Source organism: Hevea brasiliensis, unplaced genomic scaffold (genome assembly GCF_030052815.1).
Source record: "Hevea brasiliensis isolate MT/VB/25A 57/8 unplaced genomic scaffold, ASM3005281v1 Scaf1, whole genome shotgun sequence".
Taxonomy (NCBI): domain Eukaryota; kingdom Viridiplantae; phylum Streptophyta; class Magnoliopsida; order Malpighiales; family Euphorbiaceae; genus Hevea; species Hevea brasiliensis.
Genome location: NW_026614585.1, coordinates 9201376 through 9228496, shown reverse-complemented (window position 1 = coordinate 9228496; position 27121 = coordinate 9201376). Strand labels below are relative to the sequence as shown.

At 36.1% G+C, this 27121-nt stretch overlaps 1 protein-coding gene across 1 annotated transcript; it reads left to right on the top strand.

The window, feature by feature from the left end:
• The first annotated feature begins 1155 nt into the window (after positions 1–1155).
• On the top strand, positions 1156–1665 carry LOC131176300 (secreted RxLR effector protein 161-like). Its single transcript, XM_058141302.1, has one exon. The coding sequence runs from the start codon at positions 1156–1158 to the stop codon at positions 1663–1665; it is 510 nt and encodes a 169-aa protein (XP_057997285.1).
• Positions 1666–27121: the final 25456 nt, after the last annotated feature.

Genomic DNA, 27121 nt, shown 5'->3' with positions numbered 1-27121 from the left:
TAAAATAGTTTTTTTTTTTTTTTACCTATTTTGCATGAAAAGATAGTAAAAGTACCTGTTAAGAGGGAAGGTGAAATATAAGAGGCTGTTGTTGATAATCTAATTCCAGTTGACAATCCTCCACAGCCTGAGATAATTGAAGAGCCACCTATTGCTATTTCTGACGATTATGTTGTGTATCTTGGTAAGAGTGATTACGATATAAGTCATGTTGTTGATCCAGTAACATTTGAAGAGGTAGTCAATGGCACTCATTCACATTTGTGAGTTAATGCTATGAAAGATGAAATGACATCCATGGCTCATAATGGAGTATTGAAATTAGTGGAGCATGGAAATTAGTGGAGCTTCCACCTGGTTATAAGCCTATTGAGTGTAAATGGGTGTTTAAAACTAAGAAGAACTCTAAGGGGAAATTGAGAGATTTAAGGCAAGATTAGTTACAAAGGGTTTTACTTAATGTGTGGGTGTTGATCATATTGAGACTTTCTTACCAATTTCCACTAAAGATTCATTCAGGATTATTATGGCTTTAGTGGATCATTTTAACTTAGAGCATCACCAAATGGATGTGAAAACTGCATTCTTAAATGGAGATCTTGATGCAGGTGTATTTATGGTGCAACATGAAGGTTTTCAGGAGAGTGGTAAGGAACGTTTGGTGTGTAGATTGAAGAAATCTATTTATGGTTTAAGCAAGCTTCATAACATTGGTATCTCAAATTTGATAAAGTAGCAACTTCACTTGGTTTTATAAAGTATAAGATTGATCATTGCATTTATCTAAAAGTTAGTGGGAGTAAATTTATATTTCTTGTTCTCTATGTTGATAATATTTTGTTGGCTAGTAGTGATATGGGACTACTTTGTGAGACTAAACAATTGCTCTCTAAGACCTTTGACATGAAAGATCTTAGAGAGGCATCTTTTGTCTTGGGCATTGAGATTCATTGTGATCAATCTCGTCATGTGTTGGGAATTTCTTAAAGAGCCTACATTGATCATGTGCTTAGTAGATTTAATATATAAAACTGTAAAGGTGGTGATGTTCCTATTGTGAAAGGGGACAAATTTAGTAAGGAATAGTGTCCTAAAAATAACTTTGAGAAAGATTCCATAATTGGTGTACCTTATGCTAGTGTTATTAGTAGCTTCATGTATGCTTATGTGTATATAAGACCTGATATTGCATATGTTGTTAGTGTTCTTAGTCGATATTTGTCTAACCCTAGGCCAATGCATTGGGTTACTGTTAAGAAAGTTTTAAGGTACTTACAAAAGACAAAAGATTATATGTTGATTTATAAACAAGTTGATCACCTTGAAATAGTTGGACATTCAAACTCAGATTTTGTAGGTTGTTATGATGATTTGAAATCTACATCGAGGTATGTGTTTATGTTTATTGGTGGAGCTATTTCATGGAAAAGTGTTAAACAAACACTAATTGCTTCTTCTACTATGCAAGCTGAATTTGTTGCTTATTATGGAGCTGCAACACGGGCAGTGTGGCTTAAAAATTTTGTGTCTGGGCTGCTTGTGGTGGACTCCATTTCCAAACCACTTCCAATTTATTATGATAATAGTGCTGCTGTGTTCTTTTCAAAGAATAATAAGAGTAATAGTGGTTCTAAACATTTGGAAATCAAATATCTCACTGTTTGAGATTTAGTGAAGAAAGGGGATATAGAGATAAAGCATATTCATACTGAGTTAATGCTTGCTGATCCACTAACCAAGGGTCTTAGACCTATAGTTTTTAAGGGACATGCTAGTAATATGGGTTTTGTGGAGTCTTTTGGTGTTTTTGGTTAGTGGGAGCTTGGTTTTGTAATAAACTCTTTTGGGCAATTATATATATTATTTTATCCATATAATCATTATTTGTTTGAGATGGATATATGTGATTATTTGATGATCATCATTTGTGATATTATATTTGATTATATTTGCTCATTAATTGATGGTATGTCATGAGATATGTGTTAAATTCTTAAGACATGTGGTTTAGTCTTAAATATTGTTCATAGCCAATGTGCATATTTCCATTAGTGTTTCTGGAAATAAATGGCTTATTGTGGATTTCTCTTACTTATTCCTAAGCATTCGTGTTAGAAAAGAAATCATTGAGGACCGACAATGAAATAACAAATTGATCATATTTGAGTATTATTTTCTTGATACACTATCATACTGTAATCTATGTCGATTAAATTATTTATATTTGTAACCATAGATTGGTCTTACGTTAATAAAGGGCATAATTACCGCCATGATTTGATATTAGTGGCTTAATGTGGACGAGATTTATAGAGGTGTTATTTCTTAAACTGTATGTTTTCAAAATTAGTGGTCACATTTGTGTTTTATTATGCGATCTGAGAGTCATTTTTAAAATTGTTTTTTTTTAACTTAAAAAAAATACACAATTAATATTGCCTAAGTGGGAGAATGTAAGAATTTATGATATAGGCTACTATTAATTATGGGTTATTTGGTTAGTGAAAACGGACTGAATAAATACAGTTTGAGAATATGTGTATAGAGCCCAATTTGAGTTTTTTGTGATTACTTGTGTAATGGGGTTGAGCACCTCTTTTGGGCTAGTATGGTAATGTGGTTAAAAGTGCAGGCCTAATTGTATAAGGATTTGCGATGGGAAGATCCATATGATTCTCTATAAAAATAGGCTAAGTCCCATCTCCATCCTTAACAATGATTTTGGCTAGCCCCATTGAAAAGCGACCAACATGAATAAGGAGAAGGAGAGGAAGGTCTAGTTTTTTATCATACAAGATCTAATTTTATAGGGTTTGTAATTGCAGAAATACAAATAAGTTAAATCGCTAGCTCTACTTTAAATCTAAAATCAGGTATGTAAAATTACTTTTTCACTTAATTTTATATACATATTGGTGTTTTAAGTTAATATACTAGATCCCAATTATTAATTTTATAGGTAAGCAATTGATAGAATACTTATCTGTTGCAGTTTGGACTAACTATAGTTTTAGAAATGTTTTACTCAACCGATAGCTGATTTGATTTATTTTTTATTTAGACCATATTATTTTTTAAAAAAATTTATTGCTTATAAAATTTTTGTACCTTTAAAATAATTTGTTATACCAATAAATTATTTAAAATTATAATAAATACTAAATAATAATAAAATATTGTAAATATAATAATTATAATGTTGATTTTTATATATACTTAACAAATTATTATATTTTTATATGTTGTACAATAAATTAATAATTATATGCCTATTTCAATAGTAAAACAATTAATGTAGTATTCATTTTACATATAATTGTAATAATTAGGCATAATTTTACTAAATGCTTAAGATATTTCAATAATAACAGCTATCAGCTGTTAATTGTTTATTATTAGTTATCAACTGTATCAAACAATTAAATCAAATAGAATCCTAGTGAATTATTATTAACACTTTAAGTTGATATTTGAGTCATATAATTAGGCTCATTCCCATCTTTTTTTTTTTTAGTATAATTAAGTTCAATTGAAATTCGAATTCGAGACTCGCATCCCTAAAAAACACCTTAATATCACTAAGGTAAAGCCCATTGGTAGGATCACTCCCATCTTCATTGTTAAGCCAATAGTCTATGAAGGTTTGAGTCATGAGAATGATTTGAAATTAAAATACCGGATGGAGATGTGCGAAAATCAGCACGAGACATCTTCAAAATTCATGACTTATATGTGAGCAAAGACTATTGGCCATTGGACAATGACGAATCTAGAAAAAGATATTTTAGATTCAATATATAGATGAATTATCTAATATATTTAGTATACTAAAAAATAGTATACTTATTGTAAAAGTAATAAAATTTCACATTTTTATGCGTACAAGTACATATATACTACAAGTAAACAATAATTTACCTAATATATAGGGGTCAATTAATTTTGTATTAATAAAAATGTATTCCCGTTAAAAAAGAGAATTTAATATATATATATATATATATATATATATATATAAGAGGAATTTAAGAAAAAAAAGGAGTAAACTAAATTTGTGATTCTTCTTTTCAAACCTCATATTGAAACCAACGAATGTGTGATTTAACTAAATCATAACCACATATCCCCTTACACCTTAACTAAATCGAAATTGATGAATTAGCTTCATGATCCAATTTGGTTCAAATTATAAATTTTAAAAAAATTAAAAATTTATTTTAATCATTGAATATATCACTCAAAATCGGAAAAACCCACTCCCAAAGTCCATTTCAATTTTGATCGAGTCACAAACCGAAACTGGTCCATGAGCAATCCTAACTTTGAGTTAGCCTAACAATACTCCAATTATTATACCAATAGTTTAGAGTTTACTCGGAGCTCAAATCGTGACAACCAGTGAAGAAAATAAAGCACTCTTATTTAACTTTTGGTATTAACTGATTTATTATTATACAAAATAAAATATTATTTAAAATTTAGGTTTCATTTGTTTCACGGAAATTTTTTTTTCTATATTTTTTAACATTTGACCAAATCAGAAAAATGAATAAACAAAAAATATTTTTCTAATAAAAAAATTAAGTAATTTTTAAAGAAAATAAATTTAGTCATTTTTTAATTTTTAAACTTTAATAATCATATTAAAATATAAAAACATTTTAAAAGGAAATTAGCCCTTGTTGCGTGGGATAAAGTGATGCAACTAAAGAAAGTTGGGGGCTTGGGTTTTCGAGATATAGGGCAGTTGAATGGAGTTTTTTTTTTTTTAAATGAAACTTGGTCTGAATTTAGTGACTAAGAATAAGGCTGTTTGGGTGAAAGTCCTTAAGAGCAAGTACAAGGTTAGCAATGAGGTTCTTCCTCATAGAATTGCTAAAGCTAATGGCTCTTTTATATGGAGAGGAATTTCTAGAATTTGGGAGGATGTTAGGGAGAACGTTGCGTGGACCATTGGCAATGGGAGAGTAGCTAAATTCTGGACTGATATATAGATTCCCCAAGGAGTTGTGCTATATGATGTGGCAGTTAGGGAAGTGCCAATCTATTTGCTTGAAGGTAAAGTTTGTGTGTGAATGAGGTGGGTGAGTGGAATTGGCCTACTTTTGAAATCTTCCTATCAGAGGAAGTGTTAAATAAGTTAGTAGTCATGCTACCTCCCTCGAATTTGGAAGAAAATGATTCTGTTTGGAGTTTGAAAAAGAATGGCAGATTTACTATTAAGAGTGCTGATGAAATGATATCAAGAGATGGGATTAATTCGAATTTGGATTGGTGAATGGTTTGGAAGTGGAAAGGGCCCCAAAGAATTCGTGCTTCTTGTGGTTAGCTTTACACGGTCGTCCTCTCACTAATGCTGAACATCACAGAAGGCATTTAGTTAAGTCTTCTTGGTGTTCTATTTGTAAGTGTGGAGAAGAGTCTTTATTGCATGCTCTTCGTGATTGCTTTGTTGCTACAAGTGTGTGGGTCGGCTTAATTAAAGGGGCTGGAGGTAAGCTGGATTTTTTTTACTATTAGTAACTTTGTTGATTGGCTGTGTGAAAACCTTATGGATTATTCTATTAATTGTTATGGTATGTCTTAGTGTTTCATTTTTGGAGTTGCTTGTTGGTCCATTTAGAAGACTAGGAATGCGACTATTTTTTGTGATTCTTTTTACAGTGGCCAGAGCTTAGTTAGTCAAGTGCTTGCTCAGGCAAAATCTTATAACAAGGCTTTTGATTGTTTGCTGCAAAGTGATAATTATTTGTCTAAGAGAAGAATTAGTTGGGTTAGGTGGGAGGCTGCCAAACCAGGATGAGTTTTTTTGAATACTGATGGTGCTGTGTCTAGTGTGGATGGTTTGGGTTGTGGTGGGGGAGTGATTCGAGATTCAAATGGTCAGTGGATTGCTGATTTTGTTGCAAATTTTGGGAAAACTTCTGTTAAAGCAGCGAAATTTAAGGCTTTGTTGGAAGGCCTCAGATTGGCAAGATCGTTGGACTTGAATAATGTGTTTGTGCAAAGTGATAATTGTTTTGTGGTTAAGAGTATCAATTAGGTGCACGTTGATCCTGGTGTTTCTCTTCCAATGTTATTGGCTGTGAAGTAGCTTAACAGTTTTGATTGGGAAATTATCGTGAAAAGTATTTTTAGAGAGGCTAATCAAGTTGCAAATCACTTTGCTGGATCTTTTCAATTGGGAGTGCATGTTTTGCGTGATCCTCCTGAAGCTTTTGCTCCTTGGCTGATGCATGATTCTATAGGGGTTGCCTACCCTGATTGGGTGCTGGGTAGTTTGTTGGGTTGTTGGTTTAGTCTTTCTTTTTTCTCACAAAAAAAAAAGTAAAAACATTTGTACATGCATATATAAAATATATCATTAGTTTAATACTGCAATCAAATAACAAAAAATATTCTTATGAAAAAAAAAATTTTATGAAACATTTTTCATAAAAAATTTTTCATGTACGGTTTTTCATAAAAAAAATTTTCATGTACAAATTTAATAATAAGCTCAAAGAGTAAGAAAAAGAATCTCATATGCACTTAACATAAAAAATTTGTGCTAGAAAAGCTCATCTTTGTTTAAATTAATTAACAGGAAAATATACTTATTGTTGTCCCAAAGAAAGTAACCAAGAGGGTGGTGAATTTGACACTTTAGGCAATTTTTCAATCCTTGCTCAAGACTTAATGAAAAATTATGGTTTTGCACTTCTATGTATGTGTGTAACTCTGTTTTTAAGATGTAATTTAAGTGATCAAACAAGTCGCACAAATAGCAGCTCATACACAAAACAATCACTTAATATCAAGCGTATCTTTTCACGTATAAATCAGAATTTACAAGTTTAATTATTCAAACTCAATATTAACTCAATAAAACAAATTTTCAACACATTCAATATATAATTAGAGAAATAAAATGCTAAAAATTAAAGAGTTAAGGGAAGAAGAGAATCAAACACAAGGTTTATAGTGGTTCGGCTCTCTTAGCCTACATCCACTATTCTCAAAGTCCCACTTTGAAAGTCACTCCACTATTTGATCTTTTACAATAGGCAAGATTCAAAGCCTTTACAATCTCTGTAAGCTTCCCAGGTGCTTGAGAACCTTTACAATGTCTTTGCTTACAACAAAAGACCACAAGCTTCACAAGGTGCTTGAAAACCTTCCATAAGCTTCACAAGGTGCTTGAAGACCTTCCACAAGTGTGTCCTCACACTTACACAACCTTAAATAGGTTTTGGTGTGGATGAAATCACTCTCAATAACTCTCAGATACAGAATTTAATACTAAAAGATTGAGAGAGAAAATTTGCCACTCAAGCTCAAGAGTATTTGAATAAAAGCTTTAAAAATATCACAATAAATTTTCAATGAATAGGAACACTTTCATTAGGTAAAATTGTAGTAAATGATGCCTTTTATAGGTGCTTTCCATTGCTAAAAACGTCTGCTAGAGAGTGTGTCTAACGGCTCTTTAATTTTCAAAAAACTAGCCGTTACTTCTTTGAAAGTCGTGCAGCAGAGTTCTGTCAGGTCAGAGTATGAAAATAGTTAACTAAAATTTTCACTGGTTAACTAGTTTTGTAAGACAGAAAATTTTAGACAACAAAACTAGTTAACTAATTTTCGTAAAAGGTTAACTAATTTCGCTACTGTCTAACTTAAATTTTGAAATTTTAAATTTTTGAAGGAAGGTGTAAAAATTATTTTGACCATTCAAAAACCTTAAAAATGATGTAACAACACTTTTTAAACTCTTGAATTTAAAAACAAATTTGATTTTAGGTCTTAAATGGCATAATCTCTCCAATCTTGTACAATAGACCTAAGAACTTAATTTCTATCATAATTCTTCATGGACTTTGATTCGTCTTGTGTTATATAATATAGTAATCTCCTTTTATCTTAGCCATGTCAATAGAATAGACATTCCATCAATGTCTTTGCATATCATGACCTATAAAATCATTTCAAATGCTTATGTACAAAGGGTTATTGTATTTTTCATTAAGTTTTGTTATCATTAAAACCAAGCTCATTATAACTTACGGGGCCTACAATCTCTCCCTTTTTGATGATGTCAAAACTTAATAAATCTATGAAGATCATAAAAATTCAATTGTATAACTATCTACACATGTCATGTATGCAAGAACTTGCTTTAAGACAAGCTCCCCCTATATGTATGCACACAATCATTCAAAATGCAATAAAGTTGAGAAACTACAAAATAGCTCCCCCTAAATCTGATATTCAAAGCATTTTGAAGATAACAATTGAAGTAACATGTTAAACAATTTCCAAGATCAATTAATCCAAGATCAATTCAATCATCATATATAGGATATATCAACCATAAGTCAATCATAAAAGATCATTATCATATCTTCAATAACTTTCCAAAATAAGTTCAAAATATCTATATCAGAATATGAACCATACAACCACTGAACAAAATTAGTTAACTAAAAATGTACCCAGTTAATTAAAAACATTTTGTTAGTTAAAATATTTTCCTATCTTCTCTTAATTTCTCTCCCTTTTTGACATCAACAAAAAGATAGACATTCTCCTATTTTCTCCCCTTTTTGAAAGAAAAACAAAAAGACACAATTTTGAAAGTCATAAATTATATTTCAAAAATCTCAAGGTTTATCTTTGCTGCCAAGGATCCTGTCACTTCTCCTAAGGTGAGTAGGATCAACAACTTTGGCTTGTTTCTTCTTCTTTGGGGAGTCTTTTTCAGGTATGGTTACTTGGATTTTTGGAGGAATGGGTAGGACTAATTTTCTGGCTTGCGCTTTTGTTCTTTTAGGGCCATATTGCATGGATAAAGAGATAGATGATTCAGGTACTGGTTGAGAGGGAGTAGGAGCAAGAGCAAGGCTTGGTTGATTAAAGGAAGGGTCTTGTGACTGCTCTTCTTTCTTCTTGTGAGCATCTTTTTTCTCCTGTTCTTTCTTGAACCATTTCTGTCTTCACTTTTTCCATTCTCACTGCTGCTGTTGCTTTTAGTATGAGATGAGGAGGATTCTCTTGATTTTCCTTTTTCTGTCCTTGTTTTGCTTCTCATTTCTCTTATACAGTTTCTTCATTCTCATCATTTTTCTCTACTTCTTCAACCTCAGCTAGCTTACTTTCTTCTTTTTCCTTTTCAGCAGATTCTACATTCTCCTCTTCTTCTTCTTCTTCTTCCACTTCAGAAATTTTTACTCCACTTGGTCCAGCAGCCTTTTCATTGCTAGGACCAGTAGTACCCTGTGGGTAGCTTCCAAAATCTCTAAACTTCCCAAAAGATTCACCAAATAACATTTGAGCCATCTTCTTCATGAACCATTCTTATCTATCCAATCTATTAATCAACATATCCATATTTGCATTTTGCTCAGCCACAATTCCCTTCTGCAATTCATGAGATTTTTTCAAAATACTCAAGCTCAGTCCACTCATTTCTTTGATTTCCTTCATTATTTCCAGATTTGCTTTACTTGTTTTCACAAAATCTGATATTTCCAGCTTCATTTTCTCTTTCTTTTTAGAGCTTTCCCCTTCATCTATCTTAGAACTTCTCTCTTTCAACTTGCTTATTAGGATATCTGATTCTATTTCAAAGTTTGATTCTGATTCAGATTCAATCTCAATCTCAGTCTCTTCTTCTTATTTTTTCTCTTCTTTCTTACTCCTTTTCCTACCATCATCAGCCTTGAATATCTCTTTAATGCGGATAGGATTGCTAAACTTCTTTTCTTTGCTCAGATCAACTCCCATAGCTTGAAATACAAGAGTCAAAGGCATAGCATATGGCAACCTTCTATGCTTACTAGACTTAACAATCACTTTGAAATAAAAAATGACAAATTGAATATGATTTTATTAACCAAGTGCCACATAGTGCATAAATCAAGGCTATTTGCATATGAATGACTACCACTTCTAGGATTGAGCAAGTATCAAATGAAGGATTGCAGAATCCTAAAATTTTGAGGCACTAAACTGATATTGGAGATTTCATTTTCGGGTGCACCCTTCGAAAAAATTGATAATTGAAATGCCTTCTCATCATATCCTTCAAGCTTCCTAGTATCTTTAAAGGTTCCAATCCTATTTTCATCATTCGATAAGTTCAAAACAGAGGCTAAGAAATCTACATCAATAATCTGACTTTTCTTCTTAACTTTCACACTAAAACTTTCTCCTTTAATAACTTCTTTCATACTCCCATAAAATTCTTGAATTAAATAAGGATAATAATATTCATTCAACTCAGAAAATTCCATATAGCTTTGAAAAATAAATAAATTTTCAAATTCATAAGGCAAATCAGAAAATGAATCCCATTTAATGTACCTTGGCTCGAAAATATTCTATTGCGCAAAGGGTTTCGAAGCAGGGGCCTTCTCCATTTTCCTTTTTTTCTTGGAAGGCTCTGACCCAGCAATACCCTTTCTTTTTCTTTTTCTTGCTCGTTCTGCCACTGTCTCTGTTTCTTTATCATTGTTCTCAACTTCAGTTTCTTCTTCTCTTTCCTTTTCGGATATGCCAACAGCTTTCATAGCATCACCCATGAATTTTCGAGGTTTGGTAGCCACTTGTTTTACCCTTGCCATCGATTCTTGGAAAATTTCAAAGAGAGAGAAGTAGCAGCTTAAGGAAGAATGGGATTTCATCGTTTAGGGATTTTAAGAGGGGGAATTGGAAGTTTCTGGTTTTGAGAGAAATTTAGATTTCTAAGAGAGTGGAGAATCAATTTGCAGTAGAAAATGGGAAGTTTTTGAGAGACTGATTGAAGTGATATGTAGCAGTTACTAAAAAATTTCAAATTTTGAAACTGTATTAGTTTATCATGGAGATCCGGGAATCTCTTTTTGCTAAAATCCAATTTTACCCTTTAAAGACATAAAAAGAGCTTAACTGTGCTTAGGGGTATATTTGTCTAAATAAATTGTAAAGAGAGCGAAAATACCTGTTAGAAAGAAAGTAATTTTAAAAAAGGCGCGTTTTCTCAAATGTACACAGAAGCAAAATTAGATAACTAATTTTGAAATCTAGTTGGCTAAATATTATACAGGTATAAAACAAGACAACTGCAATGAAAAGTAGTTAACTAAAAACACATATATGCAGAATATATCACTAATAACATATTCAACCAAATTATGCACCAAATTCATATCAAAGGCAGCAAATATCATTCAATAGCTCCACTTATGCTAAGTTCCCTTCTAATCCTACAAAAGTTTTCCTCATTTAGGGTTTTGTAAAAATGTCTGCAAGTTGTTGTTCTGTAGGAACAAACTCTAACTTAATGTTACCATTTTGAACCTGATCTCTAATAAAGTGATGTCTAATTTCTATGTGCTTTGATCTAGAGTGTTGGACTGGATTTTTAGTTAGGTTGATGGCACTAGTGTTATCACACCTTATAGGAACATGATTAACCTTTATACCAAAATCTTCTAATTGTTGCTTCATCCAAAGAATGTATGTAACACAACTTCTTGCAGCAATGTATTCTGCTTCAGCAGTAGAAAGAGCTACAGAAGTTTGTTTCTTACTATGCTAAGACACTAAGGCATGACCTAGGAATTGGCAAGTACCCAAAGTAATCTTTCTATCTAATCTACTTCCAGCAAAGTCAGAATCACTATATCCAACTAGATCAAACATGTCGCATTTAGAATACCATAATCCAATTGAGTGTGTACCAATGAGGTATTTAAAAATCCTTTTAACAACAATTAGATGAGATTCTTTGGGACATGATTGAAACCGAGTACACAAACACACACTAAAATGAATGTCAGGTCTAGATGCAGTTAAATATAAAAGTGAGCCAATCATGCCTCTAAATAGCTTTTGATCAACATCTTTACCTTTTTCATCCTTTTCCAATTTGATGGTGGAGCTCATAGGAGTTCCAATACTCTTCAAATCATCCATCTTGAATTTCTTTAGTATATCTTTGATGTACTTGGATTGATTAACGAAGATGCCACCATTAAGTTGCTTAATTTGTAGTCCAAGGAAAAAGGTAAGTTCACCCATCATGCTCATCTCAAATTCATTTTGCATCATCTTAGAGAAGGTTTTGCATAGAGAAGCATTAGTAGCACAAAAAATAATGTCATCAACATAAATTTGAACAATAAGCATATCATGTTTGTGTGTTTTTGTGAAAAGTGTGCTATCTACTTTTCCTCTTTGAAAACCATTATCTAAAAGAAACTTACTAAGCCTCTCATACCAAGCTCTAGGGGCTTGCTTCAATCCATATAAGGCCTTAGTGAGTTTATAAACATGATTAGGAAATTTATGGTTTTTAAAACCTGGTGGTTGTTCAACATAAACTTCTTCATCAATATAACCATTCAATAATGTACTCTTAACATCCATTTGATATAAAATAAAATTTTTATAACATGCAAATGTACACAACATTCTAATAGCTTCAATTTTAGCAACCGGAGCAAAAGTCTCATTAAAATCAATACCTTCTTCTTGATTATATCCTTGAGCTACTAATCTAGCCTTATTTCTAATAACATGCCCTTTATCATCCATTTTGTTCCTAAAAACCCACTTAGTACCAATGATAGAATGATTTCTAGTCCTCTAGGAACAAGTTTCCATACTTTATTTCTCTCAAATTGATTGAGTTCTTCTTGCATAGCAAGAATCAAACTCTCATCACTTTGAGCTTCATCATAAGACTTTGGTTCAAGTTGAGAGACAAATGCAACATTACCAAAGTATTTTTGAAGTTGAGCTCTTGTCATCATGTTTTGTGAAGGGCTATCAATTATGTTCTCCTTTGGATGATCTCTATGATATCTCCATTCTTGAGGTAGGTCATCATGATGTGGTTCATTAATTTGGAGTTCTTCAATATTGGGCAATACTTCTTGATCACCTTCTTGACCTTTCTCATTAGCATTTGCATTGACAACATCATTCTCAATTGCACTTTGGGGCTCAATAGGTTGACTTTGTTGCTATTAAGTCTCATCCCTTTTTCTTCCAAAAATTTTACTTAGTTCATCATCATCACAAACAATCTTTCTTTCCAAGAAGTTGTTAGTTTCATCAAATACAACATGAATGGTTTCCTCAACTAACAAAGTTCTTCTATTAAAGACTCTATAAGCTTTGTTATGTATTGAATATCCTAGAAAAATACCTTCATTTGATTTTACATCAAACTTTTTGAGGCTATCCTTCTTATTATTCAAAATGTAACACTTACAACCAAATGCGTGAAAGTAAGAAATGTTAGGCTTCCTCCCTTTCCAAAACTCATAAGAGGTTTTCTTTAAGATTGGCTTAATCATTGCTCTATTCAAGATATAGCAAGCAGTGTTAATAGCTTTTGCCCAAAAATATTTTGGAAGATTGTGTTCACTAAGCATTGTTCTTCCCATTTCTTGTAAAGTTCTATTTTTCCTTTCTACAACTCCATTTGTTGTGGGGTTCTAAGAGCTGAAAAGTTATGAAAAATGCCATTGTTTGAACAAAATTCATCAAAAGATTAGTTTTCAAACTCTCTCCCATGATCACTTCTAATGGAGGAAATGGGTAAGCCTTTTTCACTTTGTACTTTCTTACTAAAAGATGTAAATACACTAAAAGTTTCATCCTTATGTGCGAGAAAATATGTCCATGTATACCTAGTGTAATCATCTACTATGACCAAAGTATATGCTTTACCACCAAGACTTATAGGTGTAATAGGACCAAACAAATCAAGATGTAATAACTCAAGAGGTCTAGATGTTAAAACAACATTTTTTGATTTGAAAGAAGCTTTGGTTTGTTTCCTAAGAGAACAAGGCTTGCAAACATGATCTTTTTCAAAGTTAATTTTTGGCAAACCTTTAACAAGATCATATCTTAAAAGTTTTGAAATCACATGCATACTAGCATGACCAAGTCTTCTATGCCACAACCAACTATATTCTTCAAGAGATACAAGACATCATTCATTTCCATTTTCAATAACATTCAAATCAAGCAAATATACATTTTCACTTTTAGGTGCAATGAATAATATATGATCATCATGCAAACTTCTAATCTCATAATGTGTAGAATTAAAAATAACTTTGTAACCTTTATCACATAGTTGACTTACACTAAGAAGATTAAATTTTAAACCTTCAACTAGTGCAACATCCTTTATGCTTGGATTTTTCCAAATAGAACCACTTCCAATGATGTAAGCTTTGCCTTTGTCACTAAATCTCACATGTCCACCACTTTTCAAGGTAAGGTTTGAGGATTTTTCTTTGTCTCCAGTCATGTGTCTTGAGCAAGCACTATCAACATACCATTGTTCACACTCTTGCTTGCTTCTAAGACATACCTGAAATTAAGTAACTATTTCTTAGGTACCCAAGAAAATTTGGGTCCTTGGGGGTTAGAGACATTAGGATTTGTTCCTTTAGGTACCCAAATATTTTTTACCTTTAAGGAACCTTTCCTTATAGGATAAGGACTAACTATATTGTCGTAAGGTGTTTTGCAATCGCTTGGACGAACACTCACCGAAGTGGGAAAGAGTGAGGAGTCGCCACTTTAATTTTGAGGAAAATTAAAGGAAACTATTTACACACAAAACAAAAAGATAAATTAAAAGAAACCACGTCGAAAATAGAGATTCTAGGTTCGGGGTCCATATACGGGCGGGGAAGGTGTTAGGCACCCTGCCTCGTCCCTCTATGAGGGTAAACAGATTTAATATTATGCTCCTTACAAATTAAAATCGAAAGTTAGGGGGGGTTAAAATGATGATGTTAATCCCTTTGATGAAAGGGAATATTTGATTTTTCACTATTTCAGGTTGCCCAGATATATAAGTACATGAGACGACCCTTAGTGAATTGGTGTTACGTAACAGTTTTGGTTTAGAGGGTTACTTTGCATTTTGTGTTATTTTAGTTGGAATTTGAGAGAATCCGAGTAAAAACCTCTCCCAATCCCTAGGGGTAGTCTGTTTAAAGTTTAAATGAGGAATCTCGGATAAGAACTCTCCTCCGGTCTTCCCACATTTATTAGAATTTTGATTGAGAATCAGATAAGAACTCTCCTCCGATCTTATTTAATATTTATTAAAATCTTTGATTGAGAATCGTATAAGAACTCTCCTCCGATCTCTTTTAATATTTATTAAAAATTTTGATTGAGAATCGGATAAGAACTCTCCTCCGATCTCTTTTAATATTTATTAAAATTTTTAATTGAGAATCGGATAAGAACTCTCCTTTGACCTCTTGAGATTTAATTGTGATCGTATGTCGTAAAGACCTTAGACTAAGGGTTCTGACATCCGAAGACGCTGAGAGCCCAAACAAGGCTTCTCTTAATCCGTTGGTACCTTATAACTAGGTAGGGGATACAGACTAATTTTTTTTTACCGATCTCCTATGTGATTGCCTTACGAATACCTTTTGACAGGCAATATCCGATCTCTTCCGCTTACTAGTCTGGGATCCGATCTTACCTCGATCCCCTACTATACCAAGTTATCTCCTGAGCTTGTCTAGTGGTTCGACTTCATAATTTTTCTCTGATTTATTATCCAAACTTTTATTATTTTGAAGAAACTCTCGTGTTAAGATACAGCTACCAACATTTTATCAAACTACCTATACATTACTCGGGACCAGAACACCTATATTTGAATGTAATAAAGGCTAAAAAAAAAAGTAAATAACATGAACTGATGAACAAAAGGTAAACTCAAGAGAATAACCACCTTCGTGGGGGTCTTTAACATAACGTAAACTTGACGAAAATTATGAGCATGAAAACAAAGAAAATAAATATAAAAAAAATGAGCACTTGGTAAAGCAACGGTCTAAACACTCACCTGTAGGGAGTTGAATCTATTGAACTAACTATGGAGTCACAAATATAGTAGAGCTGCGTGCTAATAGTCTGGGAACTAATGCTTGCCTTGAAATGAAGAGTACCAAGTTAGAATTCAATCGAGCCGAAATGATAATAATCGGGTTTGAATGAGATTGAGCTTGGAAAATAAAAGTGGATATAAAGATGATGAAGACAAAACTGAAACTAAGAGAGGGTATCACAGAGTAATGAACAAACTGAAAATAAAGAGTTTCAGTGTCCAACACTCCTTCAAAGAAAATACTTTAGAAAACTGGTTTCTAAAGTTTTTCTATTTTGAAAGCTTAAAAATAACAGAGTAGCAAGAATGAATCAATTTTCAGAACCTTTCCACTATAATCACCATCATTTTTTTTCTTTTTTTTTTTAACAGTATTGCATGCAGGTATTTATAGGGAACGGGTGCTCCCAATGAAGGGTCAGGATTTCCTCTGAGGGAGATGGAAGGTTTGGATTTTAAAGGACATGATCTGATGTCTGAGAATTGAAGAGAATCAAAATGGATGGCTGAGATCCTATTCAGAATATTTGTCCTTTCTCTTTTCTAATCCAATGGTTTAAAATCTTCATATCAAGGGAGATCTGAGGGCCGGGAATAAAGACGCCGGTCTTGTCGTCTTCTCTTTGATCCAAGGGCTCCGAGCTTGTCCTTACAAGAAAGATCAACGATGGAGATCGAGATGTATAGGACTGTCATGACATGTCCTGGCAACTGTCAGTAATGTGGGCGATTCTGCAAATGAGGAGTGCAGTGGAGATTTGATCTCGTCTGCAACGCTTTAACTACCTCGGCTTTGATTATGACGACAGTTATTGGAAGTTGTCCTATCCTCTCCTTGCTTTCCGATCTCCCGATCTTTCCATCATGACCTTTTTCCGATCTCTCATGTTGGGCCCCTCTCTCGATTTCTCCCATTCCAGCACCTTCTTCTCTATCCGGGCTGATTCAGTCAAAGCATTTATTACTTCGGTTACCGAGGCATCCGCTTCGATTTCCGCTAGTAATAAATGCTCAGACCCTCCCTATATATATGCCTTCAATGGGAGATTTCTCCCACATTTCATTCCTTCCTATTTCCATTTCTCTCTTCTTCTATTCTAGTTTTCCGGTAACATTATGGCCACGGTGAGTGCTTTTGGTCTTTTTCTGACTACTTTCTTTGCTCCCCTACTAAAAATTTACGACCCCGGTGATCGAAAAATCATGACAACCATATTTGATGACAGTGAGAGAACCGGACTAATTTACCGATCAAGGTCGAAAATATCGATCATACCGATCTTGGGTCGATCTACAGATATAATCGGTGAGCCGATTTCGGGCGAGAAGACTGCTAATTTCTCGCTTAACATCGGTGACTACCCTTTGAAGTTCACTTGGTTCCTCACTATGTTTCTCTCTTTTCTTTGAAAATGAGCGGCTCCAAGGGTCAGAGAGCGGTGAGCCCCCCCTTCCGTTCATGTCTCGTGGTCGTCAGATGAGGTTGAAGTGGTCGGACCAAGCGGGTGATCTGAACCTCCTATGACCTCCATTTCAGCCCGTGGTCAAGTGGTACCCTCAAGACGAATGCATTCCTCAGGGAGAGAAAACCTTCCCGCAGATGAACTGCCGTCAATCCTTCAAGAAACCGATTTGCAGTCGATTAGCCAAGAATACAACCTTCGGACTGATTCATACGAGCTCATCAGATGTCATGGCGATCTTCGAGCCGATCATTTCTTCGAAGAAAATGATATGATCATGATATACGAAGAGCAACTAAAAGCCGGGCTGCGGTTTCCTCTTGATGACTTCTTTAAGGAAGTTTTGAAATTCCACCAAGTATGTATAGCCCAAGTACATCCGAACTCATGGCGGATCCTGGCAGCCTTTAGAGGCCTCTGCCGAGCTAAGGGACTCAATCCTACAGCGAAGGTGTTCGCTGAGCTACATAGGCTAACTCGTTGAAAGGACCATGAGTACTGGTTCTTTTAGGCAAAACCGCATTGTGGGCTCTTTACCGATCTGCCCTCCTCACTGAAGAATTGGAAGAATCGTTTGTTTATTCTGAGGAGCAAGATTCTGAACGATTTTGAGGGTTTCCCATGTAGCTGGCTGCATCTAGGCCCATCACTCCCGAAGCACATCGCCCTGAGTAGGGAAGAGGGCGCCATGGTAATGGAGTTAAAGGATCAGGCGGCCAATCAGAAGTTCTCCTGTTTAGATGCGGTGATGGCCGAACTGCATCATTGGATGATGTGGCTGGTTACCGGCAAAGAACGCGGGCTTCAGCTCTCTGATGTTGGCCTCGGTACTTTCTATATCTCTGATCTTTGGGCCTTAACGAACTCACTGACTTTTCTTTGTGCAGGTATGGTGGGCAGCGAGGCTTCCAAAGAGAGCCGAAAGCGTAAGAGGGAGGTCTCCAAGAAAGTGCAGGAGATGAAGTGTGCCGAGGCCTCACAGACGCTAAGGCACGACCCAGGAGAGATGCAGGGAGGCTCGTCCCGACCCTCGGGACCGCCGATTCCTGAAGTAAAAGTGGTTCGGTCTCCTCCTCTACAAGAAGAGCTGCCACCACCTCCACCAGTTGCTTCGAGTGTGGAAGGAGGTCCTTCCCAACCTACTTCGAGGACCCTTTCCCCCGGCGCTCAGGTCCTGATTCACTCCCTGGAGAAGAATCGATCTGTACGGGAGAATCCAGGCTTGGCAAAGGTTCTGGGAGCTTCCATCTGCCTCCAGGAGGATCGGCACCAGCTGACCCAGCGCAACATCGACGATCTCCTGGCCCAGACGATGAGCTTGAGCATGGAGAGCTTAGTGAACCAGCATATCATCAGGGAAAAGGCTCATCATTTGAGGCAGGAGATCCAGAAGGTGGGTCAGAAAGTGGCTTCTGCCCAAGCCCAACTTTCATCCGCCCAGGAATATATAGCTGAAATTGAGGGGCGGATGAAATTCTATGAGGATAAATTGGCCGAGCAGGCTCATGCTCTTGAAGAAGCTCGAGCGCTCCGAGCTGCTGATGTCGCTCGTCTTACTGAAGAACTTAGAGTGAAAGAAGAAGAGGTAGTGACAAGGGAGGCCGGTGCTTATGTGAACGCCCACGGGGATCTTTTGGCCGAGCTCAAGAAGCGTTATCCTGAGGAGGACTTTTCCTGGATGGTGGACCTGGCTCCCTAAGACGAAGAGGAGAGTGAAGAGGAGGTCGAAGGAGATAGAGAGGGTGAGCGAAATGTAGAACAGGCTGGGGGTGATCCTCCAGCCGAATGACTTGTATTTTTTTACTTTGAAATAAAATGAAGTTCTTTCTTTTGTTCAATGACTTGATGAGATCGGAAAGTATCTAAGTTGTATAAGCGCCTAATTGTCTGAACATATTAGAACACCAAACTTGAAAGTGATTATTAATCTATGTATGGGAGATCAAAAAAACATTGTAAGCATGAGATCGGCCTAAACTGAGAAAAAACACCGAGCGAAACTTAAGATTATTAAAATCGAAAACCTGATTTGAACACTTAAGATCGGAAGCACCATTAAGCTGGATTGAAACCTTAACTTTATTAAATGATTATCCGCAATGGAGATTGGACTTTATCTAACGATTATCCACAACATTTATAAAATGGAGGTCGAAAATAAGACTGGATGGCACAAAGACTTAATGTCGATTGGATTTCATTTGACGGGAGATCGGAAATGTGATCGGCTGGCAAGGCGACTCGATAATTGGTTTGAGAGATCGGTAATGAAGACTTGGTGTTGGTTTGATTCTTATGAAGAGAGATCGGTAATGAATTGAATGACATGGAGACTTGGTGCTGGAGATCGATTTCAAAGTCTATTGATTTCGGGGATCGGCCAAAATATGGTGTTGACAGCTGCCCCTGTTTACATAATTTCTATTGAAGGAAAAAATTTTCCTGTGTAGGAATTATGTAAAGATTTAGACCCATATTTTGGGCGATTGGGTATTAAAACCTTGAAACTCAAAATTGAAGTCAGGAAACTAAAACCAACTTAGGTCAATGACCCAGAGGTTGGTAACAGGAATTAAATGCTAAAAATTAAAACCAACTTAGATCAAGGAATCAGAAGTTGATAACAGGAATTTAAAGGAGAAAAATTAAAATCAACTTAGATCAAGGAACCTGAGGTTGATAACAGGAATTTAAAGGAGAAAAATTAAAATTAACTTAGATTAAGGAACCAGAGGTTGATAACAGAAATTTAAATACGAAAAATTAAAATCAACTTAGCTCAAGGAACCAGAGGTTAATGATAGGAAAAATTAAAATCAACTTAGATCAAGGAACGAGAGGTTGATAATAGGAATTTAAATGCGAAAAATTAAAATCAACTTAGATCAAGGAACCAGAGGTTGATAACAGGAATTTAAAGGCGAAAATTAAAATCAAGGAACCAGAGGTTGATAACAGGAATTTAAAGGCAAAAAGTTAAAATCAACTTAGCTCAAGGAACCAGAGGTTAATGACAGGAAAAATTAAAATCAACTTAGATCAAGGAACCAGAGGTTGATGACAGAAATTTAAATGTAAAAAATTAAAATCAACTTAGATCTAGGAACCAGAGGTTGATAACAGAAATTTAAAGGCGAAAAATTAAAATCAACTTGGATCAAGGGACTAGAGGTTGATGACAGAAATTTAAATACGAAAAATTAAAATCAACTTAGCTCAAGGAACCAGAGGTTGATAACAGAAATTTAAATGCGAAAAATTAAAATCAACTTAGCTCAAGGAACCAGAGGTTGATGACTGGAAAAATTAAAATCAACTTAGATCAAGAAACCAGAGGTTGATAACAGAAATTTAAATGCGAAAAATTAAAATCAACTTAGATCAAGGAACCAGAGGTTGATGACAGAAATTTAAATGCGAAAAATTAAAATCAACTTAGATCAAGGAACTAGAGATTGATAACAGAAATTAAAATCAACTTAGCTCAAGGAACCAGAGATTGATGACAAGAAAAATTAAAATCAACTTAGATTAAGGAACCAGAGGTTAATGACAGAAATTTAAATGCGAAAAATTAAAATCAACTTAGATCAAGGAATCAGAGGTTGATAACAGAAATTTAAAGGCGAAAAATTAAAATCAACTTGGATCAAGGAACCAGAGGTTGATGACAGAAATTTAAATGCGAAAAATTAAAATTAACTTAGCTCAAGGAACCAGAGGTTGATAACAAAAATCTAAATGCGAAAAATTAAAATCAACTTAGCTCAAGGAACCAGAGGTTGATGACTGGAAAAATTAAAATCAACTTAGATCAAGGAACCAGAGGTTGATGACAGGAATTTAAATGCGAAAAATTAAAATCAACTTACATCAAGGAACCAGAGGTTGAAAATAGAAATTTAAATGCGAAAAATTAAAATCAACTTAGCTCAAGGAATCAGAGGTTGATAACAGAAATTTAAATGCGAAAAATTAAAATCAACTTAGCTCAAGGAACCAGAGGTTAATGACAGGAAAAATTAAAATCAACTTAGATCAAGGAACCAGAGGTTGATGACAGAAATTTAAATGCGAAAAATTAAAATCAACTTAGATTAAGGAACTAGAAGTTGATAACAGAAATTTAAAGGCAAAAAATTAAAATCAACTTGGATCAAGGAACCAGAGGTTGATGACAGGAATTTAAATGCGAAAATTAAAATGCTTACAAAGTAAGCCTAACCTGACACGAGAAGTTTTTCCGCGATGAAGTGTACTTAACAGGATCCTGAAGATGAACGATTAATGGAAGACGAGTTGCAAGACTTAACCCATCATTTTCCATTCCTTACTCACTTCCCAGGACTCTCTTTCTGTTCTTGACTTCCTTATTTTGCGAAAAGCACCCTTGCGGGTTTTCACTTTCCCTTTTGCCCATCTGACCAGAAGCGCCCTTTCAGGTTTTCACCTCTAGTTTTTTTTTTTTTTTTTTGGGACCATTCCCTACAAATCTCATAGCAAAGTATATAAGGTTATCAATATCCAAATCCTAATCTTATGACAAAATTTCAACAGATTAATAGCGCATGAAATAAGGATGTTAAAAAAAAAAGCAGCATTAGAGTGTGAGTATACGAGAAAGATAAAGCAAAAAGATAAATTAAAACGCAAATGTGCGAAGAGGATAGATCAAAGTGAAAGGATGACTTTATTATGGCTTGAGAGATAAAGGTACAGTTTCAAAGAAAAAGGGTACAAGGATAGATCTCACAGATTCCTTTTAGTTGACTTTGAAGTCTCTTAACTGCTATTATTTCAAGTACTCTATTGATGAAAGTTCATACCGTGATGGTTTATTTCCGTTCCTGTGTGCCCTTCCTTATTTCTCCATTTTCTGATTCTAAAGGCTACCTTTCGGGTTTTTGCTCTCAGATTTTATTTTCCTTTTTTCTTTTCTTTTCATTTTCAGGGTATCCTTTTGGGTTTTTACCCTTCACTCATTTTACAGAAAGCGTCCTTCCGGGTTTTCTCCTTCTTTCTCACATTTTGTTAGGGGAGTCCTTTTTGGATTTTCACCCCTTTTTTTATTTTTTATTATTATTATTATTTTTTTTAGGCATAATACCTCTTGACAGTGTCAGCATTCACGGGTCTTGGAAATTCTTCACCATCCATATGGGTTAAGATCAGGGCCCCACCAGAGAACGCCCTTTTAACCACGTAGGGTCCCTCATAGGTTGGCGACCATTTACCCCGGGCATCGTTTTGATTCGGGAGCACCTTTTTTAGGACCAGATCCCCGGGTTGGAATTCGCGCGGGCGAACGCCTTTGTTAAAGGCCCTAGCCATTCTTCTCTGGTATAACTGTCTATGACATGCTGCCGTTAGCCTTTTCTCGTCTAGCAAATTCAATTGGTCCAACCTTGACTGGATCCATTCCGATTCATCAATCTCTGATTCCTTCAGAATCCCTAGGGAAAGAATTTCTACTTCAATAGGCAGAACAGCTTCCATCCCGTAAACCAGTGAGTATGGAGTTGCCCCAATCGATGTTCTTATAAAGGTCCGGTATGCATAAAGTGCGTAGGGAAGCATATCATGCCAATCTCTATAAGTGACTGTCATTTTTCGGATGATCCTCTTAAGATTTTTATTAGCGGCTTCCACTGCTCCATTCATCTGGGGATGGTATGGCGAAGAATTGAGATGTCGAATCTTGTATTGATCACATAATCTCTGGATCTTCGGACCATTCAAATTCTTGGCATTATCAGTGACTATTTCGCTAGGGAGGCCGTGTCGGCAGATGATATTATTTCTGAAGAATTTGAGGAATGTGTTCTGCGTGATGTGAGCATATGATGTCGCTTCGACCCATTTAGAAAAATAGTCAATAGCTAGTAGGATAAATCTATGCCCATTGGATGCCTTAGGGTTGATGGGACCAATCACGTCGATTCCCCACATTGCGAAAGGCCATTGCGAGACGAGGTTGAACAGTTGATGAGCCAAGACATTTATCGGATCTGCATAGATTTGACATTTATGACACTTCCGAAAGTACTCAATGCAATCCTTCTCCATAGTAGTCCAGAAGTATCCCCGTCTCATGATTTGCTTAGCTATCATATGCCCATTAGCATGGGTTGCACAATTTCCCTCATGAGTCTCGAAAAGGATCCTCCTCGCTTCTTTTGCATCAACGCATCTCAACAATTTGCCGTTGGAGCTCCTTTTGTATAAAATTTCACCACTGGGGAAGTATCCCAAAGCTAATCTGCGGAGCATTCTTCTTTCGTTTCTACTTGCCCCTGGATGGAATTCTCTGGATTTGATGTAGACCTGGATGTCATGATACTAAGGTTTACCATCAGTTTCTTCCTTGATCATGAAGCAGTACGCTGGCTCACTCCTTGCTTTGATCCGCAATACCTGAGTCCTCTGCCCTTCTTCCATTTGAGCCATGACAGCCAGGGTGGCTAAGGCATCTGCAAATTGATTATTGTCTCGACTAAGGTAAGTGAAAGAGATTTCCTCAAATTTCTTAATCAACTCCAATAGGTACTTCTGATATGTGATTAACTTCGGATCCTTAGTTTGCCATTCTCCCTTGACTTGATAAATGATCAAGGCCGAATCACCATACACCTCCAACTTTCTGACTTTCATTGCAGTCAAACCTTAATTTGATAGCTATTGGGAAGTGTTTTCCGCCAGGGGAAACCAGCACAGCTCCAATTCCATTACCAGACAAATTGACAGCTCCATCGAAATACATTTGCCATACATCAGCTAGCCCTTTTTCCTTGCCGTTGACTTCGTTAACATGCTCATCAGGGAACTCAAAATCCAAGGCTTCATAATCTTGGATAGGGTTTTCTGCTAGAAGATCAGCGATTATGCTACCTTTCACTGCTTTTCGGGTTATATAGACAATGTCATATTAAGAGAGTATGACCTGCCATTTCGCTATCCTTCCTGGCATAAATGGGCTTTCAAATAAATACTTGATAGGATCTATCCTGGAGATGTGCCATGTTTTATGATTCAACATGTAGTGTTTAAGCCGATTTGCCACCCAGGCTAATGCGCAACAAGTTTTCTCTAGGAAGGAGTACCTTGACTCGCAATCATTGAACTTCTTGCTCAGGTAATAAATGGCCCTCTCCTTTCATCTAGTATCATCATGCTGCCCCAAAACACATCCCATTGAGCTGGAATCAACGGTCTTCCTGCCACCAAAGGAACCAATATCGGCGGGTTTAACAAGTACTGCTTAATTTTCTCGAAAGCCTCTTGACAAACTGAGTCCCATTGAGTAGTGTTGTTCTTTCGGAGTAGTCTAAAGATAGGCTCAGTTTTAGCAGTGAGATTGGAAATAAATCTCAAAATGTAGTTCAGCTTCCCTAGGAAACTGCGCACCTTCCTTTCTATTTTTGGGGATGGCATCTCTTGAATGGCTCGAACTTTGTCTGGATCTACTTCTATTCCCTTCTCACTCACTATGAATCCCAATAACTTCTCTGATCTAGCTCCGAACATGCATTTGGCAGGGTTCAACTTCAGCTTATACTTTGTGAGCCTTTCGAATACTTTCCTTAGCACTTATACATGGCTTTCTCCTTCTCTAGATTTGATGATCATATCATCCATGTACACCTCCACTTCTTTGTGCATCATGTCGTGGAATAATGTGACCATAGTGCGTTGGTAGGTAGCGCCTGCATTCTTTAAGCCAAATGGCATGACCCGATAATAGAATACCCCCCACTGAGTGATAAAATCAGTTTTCTCCCTATCTTGTTCATCCATGGGGATTTGATTGTACCCGGACGCCCCATCGATACATGAACATCTGCCCAATCCTGCAGCATTGTCTGCTAGCACGTCTATGTGTGGGAGAGGGAAATCATCTTTCAAGCTTACTTTATTAAGATCCCTGTAATCTGTACACACACCCTGACTCTTCCGTCCTTCTTCATTACCGGGACGACGTTAGCTATCCATTGAGGATATTTGACTACTTCCAGAAACCCAGCATCATACTGCTTTTTGACTTCATCCCTAACTTTGAGTAGCATGTCAGGGTTCATTCTTCTTAGCTTCTGCTTTACTGGGATCGTCCCGGGAATTAAGGGAATTTTGTGTGTCACAATCTGGGGGTCTAAACCGATCATATCGTCATAGCTCCATGAAAATACATCCAAGAATCCTTTGAGCAAACTGACCATATCTTCTAATTCTCCACTCCCCACAACCTTAAGTTCCCTTCTTATTTCTTCTGTGCCTAGATTTATGGTGTACGTTTCGTCCCCATAAGGCACTAGGGAAGGTTTATCTTTTTCATCCCTTTTTTCTGCGAGTTCCTCCTCAGAATCACTTGAAGTAATCGCAGTTATGGGGATTTCAAAATTAACCAGAGGAATTTATGAGTCTATTGAATTATTAGGTGTTAATTGATGAAGGGTCCTGAAGAAACGAAAGTGGAATATATTATGAAAATGGCTAAAAACAAGGAAAAGAGAATTGAATGTAAAATGCGCTATTAATCCATTAATATTTGCATCATAAGAAAAGGGTCCATTTACAATATTACACTTGTCACCATGGACGAAATGATCAAGTGTAGATAACCAAAAGTACTTTACTCGAAATTGAGTACAGGAATGTCCTCTGCTGTCCAGTTGTCCAGTTCTTGCCCTTCAGCTATTGGCGAGATCAGGGCTTCATACAAGGAATCGAGATGGATGACATCAATGGATGGTTCATCGGGTGATTCTTCAGCTTCCACTGGATTTTCAATGACCGGCTTGGTGAAAACCTCTATGATTTTCTGGACTACCTTCATTTTCCCGATTTTCTGATCAAATCTCTGATCCCGAAGCATATTTCTCATCCAGAATCGTCCATCCATGAGGGCATCTTCCTCATAACCCAAGCCGAAATGGCCAACCTTCTGGATAGCTGGTATGGGTTCGATGATCCCTTGTAATGTGGTGCCTAGCCCCTTGCCCATCTCATATCCGTTCTTGAGCATCACTTTGGCCGTGGCCCCTTCATCCCTCAGGATAGTTTCTTACAACTCTAGAGCCTGGAAAGAACTTTCCAAGGATTCTTCAGCTGCTTCCACATAAGGAAGTGATTGCGGCTTGGTGACTAGCATGGCTTCCTCCCCTTTCACAGTGATGATCCTGTCGTCCATGATGTATTTAATTTTCTGATACAGGGTTGAAGGTACGACATTTGCTGAATGGATCCAGGGCCTCCCTAGCAGCATGGTGTATGCAGGTTCAATGTTCATCACTTGGAATGTGACATTGAAAGTGCATGCCCCGATTTGAAGTGGCAAGTTAACATCTCCCAGCACTTCCCTCCTTGTGCCGTCAAAGGCTCTTACCACCATGGCACTTTGACGCATGTTCGAGCGGTCGACTGGCAGCTTCGCCAAGGTGGCATTGGGCAAGACGTTAAGCGCAGACCCGTTGTCAACTAAGACCTTAGCAATTATGCAGCCTTTGCATTTTATTGTCACATATAAAGCCTTGGTGTGCTTCAAGGCAGCCGGGTTTATCTCTTCTTCGGAGAAGGTTTCAAAACTGGATGCCTGGATTTGTCCCACTATTTTCTCAAATTGCCCCGACGTGATATCGGGGTTAACGAAGGCCTGATCCAGAATTTTCTGTAGGGCTTGATGGTGCACTTCCGAACTTAAGATCAATGACAATAGCGAAATCCGGGCAGGCGTCTTCCTCAACTGCTCAACAACGTCGTATTC